Raw genomic sequence first — 13,714 nt, 5'->3', positions numbered from 1 at the left:
ATCCCTTCTAATAAAGCTTTTCTTTTCTGCTGTTAAAAAAATAAATGCGTTTAGGCATTTGACATCATTGACATTGTTTTCACCTGCCTTTTTCCTTACTTTGTTCATCATATTATCCTTATTCCATTGTTTTTTATTTTTATTCACCTCGTTTAAGTCACTTGAGTAATTTATGTGAATTTTCTTCCATAATAGATCTTTGAGTGCAGATACAATGTTTTAAAATTCCTCAGCTCTGAGCACAATGGCGTGTATACAGTTATGCCCTGCATAATGACGTTTTGGTCAAAGATGGGCTGCATATACGATGGTAGTCCCATAGATTATATGACGGTTGTCTCTTAAGATTATGTAGGGACCATCCATAAGATTATAATGGAGCTGGAAAATTCCTGTTGCCTAGTGACATTGTAGCTGTTGTAACGTTGTAGTGCAAACAAACTTGCACTGGTAGCCATATAAAAATGTAGCAGTACCATTATGTACACTATGTAATACTTGATAGTGACAATAAATGACTGTTATTGGTTTATGTATTTACTATACTATACTTCGTTTTAGAGAATACTCTTCCTACTTATAAAAAAATGTTTACTGTAAAACAGCAATAGCCTCATACATCTCATATTTACCAAGTTTCTTGATTGTATCATTTTTTCTTGTGCTTGATATAATCCATGTTTTTTTAAATACAGTAACATGCTGTATAAACTCGGTACTATGGCTTCGGAGCAATAACTATACCATACAGAGAGCATAGGTGTGTAGTAGACTACACCACCTATGTTTGTGTAAGTGCATGCTGATGTTTGTATAATGGTGAAATTGCCTTACGATGCATTTCTTAGAATGTATCCCTATCGTTAAGTGGGTCATGAGTGTACATGGTAGATCCTCATATGTTACAGTGAATGAATGTTCAACATTTTTTGAACAGTGGCCACACAGCTCTACTTGATTATAACGTTCATCCTCAATATTTTCTGTCTCTTTTGTTGTTGTTTTATATGGGGACCATATTTTTACTTCTTTTATTAAAATAATTGTGAATCTGTGAATTTTATACAAGAATGAGAATCATAAATTAATGAATTATTTCTAGTTCATTGAAGTCTTATTCTGTGGGACCAAGATTGGAAAAAATATTTCCCTCAGTCTACATGTTTTCTGGGGCTGTTACCTTAGGGTTTACAGAACTATATTTGCATTCTTTTTTCATATTCAGGTTTGAACTGTCATAGAAATTCTTAGGCTTGAGTAATGGACAGAACCCTTTTAAATGGAAAAAAAAATCTAATTGCCTATGTTGACTAAATTTATTTAAAAATGTTATTTAAATGTAAAAATAGATATACACTACTTATGATTAAAGCTCATCTTACAACTATAAATTCAAAATAAATAAATAAATAAATAATTGATAAAATTTATCAGAAGGAGTAATGTCATGGATGATATTTTGCCCAAACTCACTTGTCCTTGAAAGTTGAATATGGCTGTGAGTTAACAGAGTCTTTTGAGCAGTATTACAGAGTATACTGTGTACCTGCACTATGGGCGGGGTGCCTTGGGATGATTCGAGACTTACTCCTTTAAGCTATTTATGCAATTGCAAACCCTTTTTAAAAACTTGCATTTGTTTATACAGTACAGTATAACATATTTGGTTATCATTTGGTGTGAATGCATTATATATTAAGTTTGCCTTTTTAATCTCATTAATTTGCTCTACAATTAAAGTGAGAAGACTTTTATTGAAGTTTTGTTACTTTCAGCTGTAGGGTATCCATGTTAAATTCTTATAATTTCAGCTTGTGGTATAATTTATAAGCATAATTTCAATTTTATATAAATATGTAACTTTTAAATACATAATTTTAATAGCAGTGTAATTTTTAACATCTTTTGTTTGCATTAGTAGTTGTGAAAATGAAAATTGTCATAAATGTAGCTGTTATGTAATCCTAGCATGTATGGTGGTGGTTTTTTTTAAACTATTTTTTGGGGACAGTTTTAGGTTCACAGAAAAATTAAGATGAAGGTATAGAGAGTTCATCAGAAATCTCTCATCAGAGTAGTATATTTGTTCAATTGATAAACCTTGCTAAACACTGACAAATCATTATCACTCAAAGTCTGTAGTTTAAGGTCCACTCTTGGTGGTGTACATTCTATGAGTTTTAACAAATGTGGAATGACATGTGTCCATCATTATGGTATCATACAGAGTATTTTCACTGCCCTAAAAATCCCCTGTGCTCCACCTAGTCATCCTTTACCCATCCAACCCCTGGGAACCACTGATCTTTTTATTATCTCCATGGGCTTGCCATTTCTATGATGTCATATTGTTGCACCTACACAATATGGATAGCCTTTTTAGATTGGCTTCTTTCACTTAGTAATGTGCATTTTAGATTCCTTCATGTTTTTTCATGGCTTATAATTAATTTCTTTTTAGTACTGATTAGTATTTCATTGTATGATGTACCCCATCACCTACTGAAGTCTATCTTGGTTGTTTCCAAGTTTTGGCAGTTATGAATAAAGCTGTCATAAACATCCATGTATATGTTTTTGTGTGGACATAAATTTCCAATTCCCTTGGGTAGATATTAAGGAGCATGATTGCTATATCATATGGTAAGAATATATTTTGTTTTGTAGGAAACTGCCAAACTGTCTTCCAAAGTGGCTGCTATACCATTTTTTTATTCCCACCAATAGTGAATGAGAGTTCCTTTTGTTCCATATCCCCACCAGCATTTGGTGTCAGTGTTCTGGATTTGGGCCAATCTAATAGGTGTGTACTAGTATCTCATTTTAATGTGCATTTCCCTGATGACATATGTTGTAGAGCATCTTTTCATATGCTTATTTGCCATCTGTATACCTTCTTTGTTAAGGTATCTGTGATGGTCTTTGGCCTGTATTTTAGTTTATTTTCTTATTGTTGACTTTTAAGAGTTCTTTGTATATTTTGGATAACAGTCCTTTATCAGATATGTCTTTTGCAAATATTTTCTCCCAGTCTGTGGCTTGTCTTCTCATTTCTCTTGACACTGCTTTTTGCAGAGCAGAAGTTTTTAATTTTAAGGAAATCCAGTTTATCGATTATTTTTCATGGATCATGACTTTGTTGTATCTCAAAAGTCATTGTCATACCCAAGGTCACCTAGGTTTTCTCCTATATTCTGGGAGTTTTATAGTTTTGCAATTACCTTTTAGGTCTGTGATCCATTTTGAGTTCATTTTTGTGAAGAACATACTGTGTTTAGATTCATATTTTTGCATGTGGGTATCCAGTTGTTCCAGCACCATTTGTTGGAAAAAAGCTATCTTTGCTCCATAGCCTTGCCTTTGCTCCTTTGTCAAAGATAAGTTGACTTTATTTTATGTAGGTCTATTTCTGGACTCTTGAATCAGTTCCATTGACCTTTTAGTCTTCTTTCACCAGTATCACACTGTCTTCATTATTATAGTTTTATAGTGAGTCTTGAAGACGAGTAGTGTTAGTCTTCCACCTCTGTTGTTCTTTAATAATGTGTTGGCTATTTTAGGTCTTTTGCCTCTGCTTGTAAACTTCAGAATCAGTTTGTTGATATCCACAAAATAACTTGGTGGGATTTGGTTGAGATTGCATTGAATCTATTTCAATTTGAGAAGGTTTGACATGTTGACAATATTGAGTGTCCCTCTCCCTCAACATGGACTGTCTCTATTTATTTAGTTCTTGATTTTGTTCATCAGTTTTACAGTGTTCCTCATACAGATCTTGTTCATATTTTGTTAGATTTATACGTAAGCATTTTGTATTTTGGGGTGCTAATATAAATGGTGGTGTATTTTTAGTGTCAAATTCTACTTGTTTATTGCAGATATATGGGAAGGCAATTGACTTTTGTATATTAACTTTGTATCTTGCAATTTTGCTGTAATTTCTTATTCGACTTATTCTGTTTTATTTTTTTTAGTCACTACTTTTCGATTTTCTACATAGATGATTGTGTCATTTGCAAACCTCTCTGTGTGTTTTCCCCTCTCTTAGGGATCCAAGAATGGATTGGTTTTTTTTTTTCCTTTCTAACACATTAAAAACCATTTAATTTTATTAACTATAATAGGTTCACACATAGTCTAAACAAAAATTTTGAAATTCACTATTTGCTTCCTGGTCAAAATACAGATTACAGGCAGTCAAGAAGTATTGTTCTTTTAATATAATGATCTTAGAGTTGTGGTTGTGATTATTTAGTGAATGTAGTTTTACGATAAATTTATGCTTTTTTAGGGAAGAGTTAGCTATACTTTTCTCTGGTATCTGTGATGATTTCTTTGTTTCAACCACATTAACTAATATTTTTGACTTATAACTATTGCTGTTATGAAGCTACATCAGGATTTTAATGGATTGACAGCTTCTTTTTTCCTTAAAAAGCAGTTGGTATAACAATTTATTTATAAAATTCAGAGTGTTCCTCTGTTTTCACTTTAATGAAGAATGACACCCAGAACACTTACTTTATGGTTACTTACATCAGTGTTGTAAGTCAACCACAAATAGCATCTCCATTTAGATTTGCTTTTATACATTTTACATTATAGGGTCCTTAATATTTCATGGAAAAGTATTACATGAAGCCCACCTAATATATTTTCTTTGATGTAGCAACAGTCAGCCACACGATTTCACATATACACTAGGAATAAAGGCATAACATGAAGTGATTAATAATAATATTTGTTCAAATAATCTCAAGTGCTGTCATTATAAAAACGGATACATTGAAAATAATTATCTCTCTCCAGATATCCATCCCCTTGATCTTTTGAAGCATATTAATAAAATTATATCTAAGTGTGTTAATTTTGGATGATTTTCTATAAGAAATACTCTGATTTAGAGTAATGTCTAAAAAGTGTTAATGACTTACTGTTTCCTACTGTGAATTCAAGAAAAGTTATTAATTTTTCCAGTATGTTTAGCTTTTTGTTTTTAGGATGGAGTGGCAACTTCCAAGCTCCCTTCATGCACAACCAGAATCTGGAAGTCTATAGGGTGTTTTTTAAAAGTATTTATCTTTAACCAAGTTTGGTTTCAACTCCATTGTTAAATCAAGCATTATAAGACTGAGATTACTAAAGATTAGAATAGAAAAGAAAAAATAAAAAGGTAACAGTGATTCTTAACTCTTTTCAAGTTAAAATGGTGTCATTTGATTATTTTGTTAACTGCTGCTTCAAAAGAATTTTTATTCCCCTGGAAAAATTTATGTCTAGGGTTGTTCCACTGCCGCCCGCTCCCCCTCCCCCCCCCCCCCCCGCTTCCACCCCTGACCTACAGATGTTGTGTTGCTGTCTCCCCTTAAGAACTGGATCTCTGGATCTTTGAAGGTGGAGCTTCTTCTCCCACATGCTTGGGATGCACATCTGGGGCCTGGCACACCCAGGGTATGGACCGTGGCTCCACTGGGGCGCCAACCCTGGACCTTCTGCGTGTAAAGCAGATGTACTAACCACTGCTCTGGAACCCTGTCTAGGGTTGTTGATTCTGACTCCTGTAGTATGTGGGAGACGGGAGAATGGGACATAGTGGACTTTGAACAGTTAATGACCATTCAGAGAGTTAATGACAGTTGTTATATACAGCACTCCCCAACCTTTTTGGCACCAGGGACCAGTGCTCCTATGAGAATCTAATGCCTAATGATCTGAGGTGGAGCTGACGCGGTGATGTTAATGCTGGGGAGCGGCTTAAATACAGATGAAGCTTCACTTGCTTGCCCGCCACTCACCTGCTGTGCAGCCTGGTTCCTAACAGTACCCATCGGCCTGGGAGTTGGGGACGCCTGATATAATGATTTGTTGTTTTAGAAAGTGGTTTTACATCCATTATCTTATTTGAAGTTCACAGCTCCTTAGAATGGTTGATACAGAGGTTCATTTCCTCTGCTTTGTAATTGTGGAAATTAAGAAACCGACTCTTGTCTAAGTTGACATGTTGTAGTAAATAGTAGAACTGACATTAAGATAAAAGGTTTCTGTTCAGAGGCGTGTGTACTTTATACTGAACCATGAAGTCTTTCTACAGAACTAGGGCAAGAAGATGGTGTTTGGCAGCAGCATAGCATGGGTCTCTTTACCATTGTTTTTCATTGTGACTTTGGAAATAATCAGTTTTTACTATGTACTGTTTTTCAAGTAGAGTTTATGATACTTGGCAATTTATGTCCTTTAAGGTTGTAACACTTAAAATGCTTGGGAAGAAAGGATCTTTTCATTATTTTATCATAATTACCATTTTTATTTATCATTATTATCATATTACAATTACTTTAATCAGATGTTACGTTATAGCCACGTTATCTTCTCACATGTTAAAATGGAAGGAAAGGAGGAATTCAGGAAAGTAGAAAAAAATAGGTCAGAATTTGTACATTCAAGTCAATTCCAACTTTCCAAACAATGACATTGAGAATCTTTGTACTTGCTGCAGTTGCTCAAAATACCCATTGGATCTCATTTTTTAAATAATGGCTTCAGGATTTTATTTGCATCTGTACAAAGATGTATCTATTCAACATGAAAGTATTAGCAAACTCAGTTGTTGGGTTTACATAATTAGTTTTCAGAACATTTTTACTTAAGGAGTGTAGATTCAGCAACAGAATGGTTTTGATGAGTATCTTTGTAGATTAGACTTTGATAGAATGAGTTATCTTTGAATTAATGATTTTTTTTTCTTCCTAGTCAGCAGATAAGCAGCGAGCCCTAGAAGAAACCAAAGCCTACACCACCCAGTCCTTAGCAAGTGTTGCCTATCTGATAAATACCCTGGCCAACAATGTCCTGCAGATGCTGGATATCCAGGCATCCCAGCTACGAAGGATGGAATCATCAATCAATCATATTTCACAAGTGAGACCATGCTATTTTCCTATTTTGTCTATGAGGACCAATTAATAAACACAGGCAATCTGTAATGCTGGCAGCCTTTATTATGTGAGTTAACTCACATGTATGATTTGGAAAATACAAACTCATTATTACAAAATCAGTGTTTTTTGATCCTTTTTGTGGAGTGATTATCTTCTCTGATTTTGATAGGGAAGTAAACTTGAATGGTTTCCATTAAAACTCAGTTGTCATGTTAAAATAATAAGCCTTGAGGTAAAAATTTGTCTTGTTCCCTTCCAACTTTTACCAAATGTCACACTTCTTTATCTTTTTAAAAATATAAACGTGATAGCTTGTTGACTTTTTTACATTTTTTTTCTGTTAGTAGGATTTTTGTTACCAGAGTAGTACCATACTTTAATTACAGAAAGAGTAATCTAAATGACCTTGTTAAATTATCTTTGTATAGAACTTAAAAAAAGTTAAGGCTATACTTTTTCCATTGTAAAAGTCATGTTCATGAGTATATAGATAAAAGAGGAAAAAAAATGGAAAAACAAACCCTTTCCCTATTACTCAAGCTTTTCACTGTTACTCTTTTGATAATATTGTTTTCTAATATTTTTTTTCTTGCAGTTTTTAAAATGTAGCTGTGATTATTATGTATAGAATTTGGGGTTCTGTTCTTTACCTTACTATTAAAACAAACATCGTCCCATTATGTTATAAGCTCTTCACAAACATTTTCAATGGCTGCATAATGTTGCATATATATGTCATAGCTTTCCTAATTCTTATATTTTGGGGCCATTTTAAATAATGTTGCAATGAAAAACCAATTAATAATTGCAAAAAAATTTTAAAAACGTTAAAATGATAAAGGTTTTGATCTGTCTGCTTCTCATAGAAGAGATTTTTGGAGCTTTTCTGTTTTAGCACTCATCATTTTAATAACTTGGGGGTATTCAATCTTTTTAGACCTAAATGATTAGAACTCTTCTAGATTAAAAAGTTTTAAGATGTGCATATTATCTTTTTCCTGTATATCTTAAGAGTTCAGGATGCTTCTGAAATTGACTAATCCAACAATTTTTCAAAATCTGAAGTTTAATTTATATAATTAAATCAACTATAATCTAGATAATTGAATCAGATATAGAAGGTCTCTTTTATATTTCTGTTATCTGAATATTCATCAGATTAATTTGGAGAGATTTTTAATATAATGTTATTTAACCTTATGTCTGAATTTGCTACTGTAAGGGTTTCTTCACATCTTATATAAACTTCTGTAGATAATGTATAATTTATTGTTTATTGCTGTCTCTTATAAAAACAAAACAACAACAAAGAATTGATGAGTTTTAATGAGTGAGAGGTAAATTTTATTCTGAAAAGACCTCCTAGAGGAAATAATCAGTGGCAAGTTAAATGATTAAATAGATGAACTTGGATTTCTGTAGGAGGGATGTTGACTAAATAATCTGATATAGAATTTCAGAATTTTTACTTGAGAGACATAAAATTTCTGCATGTTTGTGTCTTAGCAGAGGACCCCAAAAAGAAAATAAGAAGAACGTGCAAATGCTGAGGAGAAATTAATATATTAGAGATTCTAAAAAGGAGGGACAACTTTTTATTAGTTTGTAGGAGAAAGTAAGAGAGGTTATGTGGGTAGATGATAACAACAAACAAATGACAATGAGGGATAATCATCTATTTTCTGATTAGAATTCTGTAGTTCTTGGGTAAAGAAGAGTAGCAACCTTGAGGAAAGTGAATAAGTCTACTTGAGGTTGTAATTATGTGTATTTATTTAATGTCAATATTTGAGTATCACATAAATTTATATTAACATAGTCTAATCAGTACTATCTTTTAAAACAATTCTAATGGAACAAGTAAAAATAGAAGAGATCGAGTTTAGTAGGTCAGAAATAACAGGGGCTTAATTCAGAGCTGTCAAGAACATGTTGAACCATCTTCATTTAGAGTTGAGTGTCTGAAAGGCAATACCTAAAGAGGTGAGGGATCTGCAGTTGTACAGAGGCTGTTGAGTTTATACAAAATATGTTGGATGAAGGATTGAGTAGGAGAAATGGGCTGATGGGAGTTCTAGCAATTAAGTAAGAGTAAATTTTTTTTAAAATTTATGTATTTTTTAGCATTTGCCGTAAGGATTGAAATTTTTTTCAGTTATGTTTAATGTATGAGTAGAGTCCTTTGGTTTTTGTTCGTTTGTTTTGTTTTTTTTAGGCGAGGCAACCCTTGGTTGACCTCACAGTTTGCAAGGACTTTGTCAGCTTACAATCCCTTTTTTTTTAATTTTTTACACCTACAGCACCTGGTCTTCCTAAGTGGTCTCCCATCCAAGTACTAACCAGGCCCAACCCTGCTTAGCTTCCGAGATCAGGTGGGATCAGGCTTGTTCAGGGTTAGAGTCCTTTGTTTTAAAAGTCAGTTGAACATTAAAACTTTCTGATGCTCTTTAGACTGAAATATTGTAGTTTAAGAGAAAATGTTTTTTGTTCACAAAGCCAATACTCAGTAAATATTCTAAAGCAAGGGTTGGCAAACTTTTTCTGTAAAGGACAGATAGTATTTTAGGCTTTCTGGGCCACGAAGGTCTCAGTCTCCTATTCTTTGTATGTGTATGTTTTTAAACAACTATTTAAAAATGTAAAAACCATTCTTAGCTTGTGTGCCATATAAAAGACTGTGGGCCATATTTGGCATATAGGGTGTAGTTTGCAAGCCCTTGCTCTAAAATACTGTTTTTTCAAATGTTTGCTGCTTAAATTTTATTATTATTATGCTTTATTTAAAAATATTATTAGGTTTTTAGAGGAAGCCAGAAGGTTTTTTTGTTTGTTTGTTTTTTTTTTAGTTAATTAATTATTTTTATGGTGACATTGGTTAATGAAATCCGGTAACTTTCAGCTGTACATTTTAACAATAAAGCATATATATTTATATTGTGTGTTCACCTCCCATAGTTAGATTTCTTTCTGTCACCACATGTATAACCCCTTTTACTCCATCTATCTCCCCCTTCCCCTCTTTTCCCTACCCTCTGGTAACCACTAGTCTATTGTTCATGTCCTGGAATTTCTTAAGGTATCTTGAGACCAGATTTCTTTTTGTAATTTGGGCAAAAATACTAGGTTTGGAGAATTTGGAGATAAGATCGAGTTGAAGAAGCAAAGAAGTGGAGGTTCAGTCAGGTCAAAGACAAGATCATATATTTATTGGAATAGTGGTATGTATCAAGATTTGTCAAGATTGTCTGGACTAGTATATATTATATTATCTAAGGTATTTGATTTCTTTCTACATCAGTATCTTTTTTCTGTCTCTAACAACCCTGTCACTTTTCAGCCTCCTAGTGTTCTAGCTCTTTTCTCCATTTTAGTGGAAATGAACACTGAATAAGATTGGGAGGCGGGAGGGTAGGAGATCTAGGTTTCACTTTGGTTCTACTGATGACGTGTGTGACATTTAGCTTCTTTGAATTTCAGTTTTCTCATCAGTAAATAGATAAGACTGATTAGAGGATTTCTGAGCTATCTTCCATCTTCAATTCTTTATTCTAAGTTTCCCCAAAATATGCTTGATTTTTGTTTGCTTTTTTATTTTTCTATTCTGGCTCAGCTGTTCGTCTCAGTCTGTGCTCTGCTGACCTCAGCCACCTATCACTTTGATGTAACTGAACTATTTCCCAAATTACTCTGAATTCGAATCTGATGATGAGAGTGCCATTGATTCTACCAACCACATATCAGGAAAAATAAAAACAGTAACAACCCATTTTCTAAATGTCAAACATTTTGAAGAATAAGGCAGAATTGATTACAAATATTTGGTATGAGACATTTTTTTGTACTCAAAGGAGAGTATAGTGTTTAATAATGTACTAATTTGTATTACACTCACCATATCCATAAGGAAGTACTCATTTTATTACGCTTTGCTTTATTGCTTTTTTTTTTTTTTTTACAAATTGGAGGTTTATGGCAACCTTGTGTTGAGCTTAGTATTTTTTAGTAATATTTTTGGTTTTTTAATTTTTATTAACCTCCAAAAATGTGTCCTCTTTAATGTCAATGAGAATACTATACACAGCAGAGATATAACTTTAACACATAGCTTTGATTTGGGTTTATATATTATATTTTTAGTCACTGAGAATGTTATTTCAAAGTTATATTCTTGTTAGGAAAATATGAAAAAGATATGGATACATCTGTGATTTTATGCCACAAACATCACTGTTTAGTAGATCATTTAATTTTAAACAATTGTACTCACATATCTTGTTCTATTTTCCCATTAGCTAGAAGTACAACTTTAAGATGGCTTAAATAGGTTATTCTAAAAAATTTTAGTTATAAAATTAGCAAAATATGCCTAAAGCAAATGTTTCAAGTATATAAAGGATATTTGCTATACTGTAAGCATATGATCTTATTCTGTAGCTCCATTTCTAAAATGGGTTAAAAAACCATCATGTCATAGGCTAAATTATACAAGTTTCTATAGTCAAAGAATTACTTGCAAGACTGTATGATAAACTTTTTATCACATAATATTTAATAGTCATGCTCAACCAGTAAGATCAACAGAAACTTGTAAATATTCTGCTAAATAACACACATGTAATACATATTGTCAGTGCAGTAACCATAATCCCTGCTTTCTTTAATCACATAATTTTGCAAACTGGGGAATAAATATACTAATACACATGAAGCAGATGGAGATTTTTACCCAGATGAAATCCAAAGGCCACCTGTGAGCGTACCCTCTTGGGGACTAGAAGATAATGTTGTTTGCAGCCAACCTGCTTGTAATCTTAGTTGGCCTGGTGGTTTAGAAGACCCTGAGGATAGGAAAGAAGATGAGAACGTGCCCACTGCTCCTGATCCTACAAGTAAGCATTGATTTACGTGGGCATGGAACAGGCTTTTACTTTGATTCCACCTTTGATGTTCACAAGAAATGCAACCTCTGTGAATTAAAGTTACCTCCCAACTGTGATCAAAGCAAATTTGAACGTGTTGGAAGTCACGCTGGAGAGTATGCCCAATGTGCACAGAGCAGTTCCCTCCTGACTATGCCCAGCAAGGGTTTGAAAAGCATGTGCAGACTCATTTTGATGAGAATGTTTTAGATTTTGACTACTCTTTATTAAGAGTTAATAATATATTTTAGCAGTTTAAAAAAAATCATCTTAGACCACTAGGAGACCACAGGTAGTCGCTTTCATGCATCCTCTACCATACTTTTCTGACCAAGAGGTACTTGAGTTTGGTGTTATTAGAGTCAGGTTCAGTCTTTGACTTATCAGTAAATATAACTTTAACCTCTTTTAGTCTTACCTGCTTGAGAAAAGTTCTTTATGTTTATATCTTTATTCCTCAGTTTCCAAAATGATTTTTTAATTAAAGTATATACATTGTTTTTTTAGACATAATGCTGTTGTTGCACACTTAATAGACTACAGTATAGTATAAACATAACTTTTATATGCACTGAGAAACCAAAAAATTCATGTGACTCTATTGTGATACTTGTTTTTTGTGGTGATCTGTAACTAGACCTGGAATGTCTCTGAGGTATGCATGTATTAGGATAGGTTCTAGGTATGGATTACCTTAGATATTTTAAGGATGGTACATTTTCAAGAAATTCTATATTTAGCTTTGTTGCTGTTCTCACATAAATTCTTTGGAAGCATATTATTTTAAAAGCTATCTGAAATCTTTAATCTTCAAACGGAGTAGGAATTAACGTTAATTATTTTTCAAGAAAATGTTATAAAAACAAACATTTAATTTCACTGAATACTTGTATAAATACACATAACTACTTTTAAGTCGATATAGCATTATGTGTAAGGATGAATGTTATTTACTGTGTCTATGATTTTGTCCATTTCTTGTAAGCTTTAAAAAAAGTGTTATAGAACATTATTCATACTAAAATGCTTATAAACTTATAAACTGAAATTCTTCTAAACCAGGTCCATCTCTTCTCTCAACTACTGAAAACAGTCAGTACTGGTTGTATTCAGTTCATCATGGCTTAGGAGATTAAGAGAAGCCAAAAGGCAATATAAAGTAAAGAACTTTAAAAGTAGTGTTCCTCCCATCTTCCCAAGAGTTGACTAGAACTTATTGGGCCAGATTTTGAAGTAGCTAGCAGGTAACAAGTAGAGGAGATAGAAAAGAATGATTATAAAATAAGAATGGAATTCTTCTCAAGGATTATGTTTAAAAATTCCCAAATTTAAATTAAGAAAATCCCACTTAAGATTATCAGTATGTAATTTGCATAGAAAATAGGATTTATATAGTTACTGATTAATTTTATATGTATAGTTTATATCATTAAAAAAACGAATAACTGAAAATTATGCATTCAGTTTGTTAGTGACTAATTTGTTTTATGAAAGATGAATAATTTAAAGCATTTTTGTAATTTGAATAATTAAATGCTTATTTGAAACATTAACTTACTAATGAAGAAATTGAGACTTAAATTTAAAAACAACCAAATTAGTTGAGTTAATCTACTGTAACTGTTTGATTACAGATGTTTTCCCACACTGATAGGCAGCTAACTGAGGTAGTGCTATTCAGTACAGTCAACTCTCGATTATCTGTAGTAATGGGAAACAACAATGCATGGATAATCCTAAAACACTTTATACAGCACCTTCCTGTCATCTGTTGTGGCCTGAGCATGTGCTTGGGTCCATGATGGAGAAGTGAAGTAGGGCTTAGACTTGCAAAGGAGCTGGGAGTCAGTATGATTA

General features: G+C 32.9%; 1 protein-coding gene and 1 pseudogene across 7 annotated transcripts in view; one reads left to right on the top strand and one right to left on the bottom strand.

Moving 5' to 3' along the window:
• The window catches only part of ABI2 (abl interactor 2), a 95,925-nt gene that overhangs the window by 29,010 nt on the left and 53,201 nt on the right, over positions 1-13,714 (top strand). For all 7 annotated transcript variants that reach the window (XM_023536246.1, XM_023536247.1, XM_011369695.2 and 4 more), the window contains exon 2: positions 6,751-6,918. In XM_023536246.1, coding sequence (XP_023392014.1) covers positions 6,751-6,918 — 168 coding nt within the window. The remainder of the gene's footprint in view (positions 1-6,750; positions 6,919-13,714) is intronic.
• Positions 9,230-9,346, bottom strand: LOC111745366 (annotated as a pseudogene).

Source organism: Pteropus vampyrus, unplaced genomic scaffold (assembly GCF_000151845.1).
Source record: "Pteropus vampyrus isolate Shadow unplaced genomic scaffold, Pvam_2.0 Scaffold152, whole genome shotgun sequence".
NCBI lineage: Eukaryota > Metazoa > Chordata > Mammalia > Chiroptera > Pteropodidae > Pteropus > Pteropus vampyrus.
This window is presented reverse-complemented; position numbering and strand designations above follow the sequence as displayed.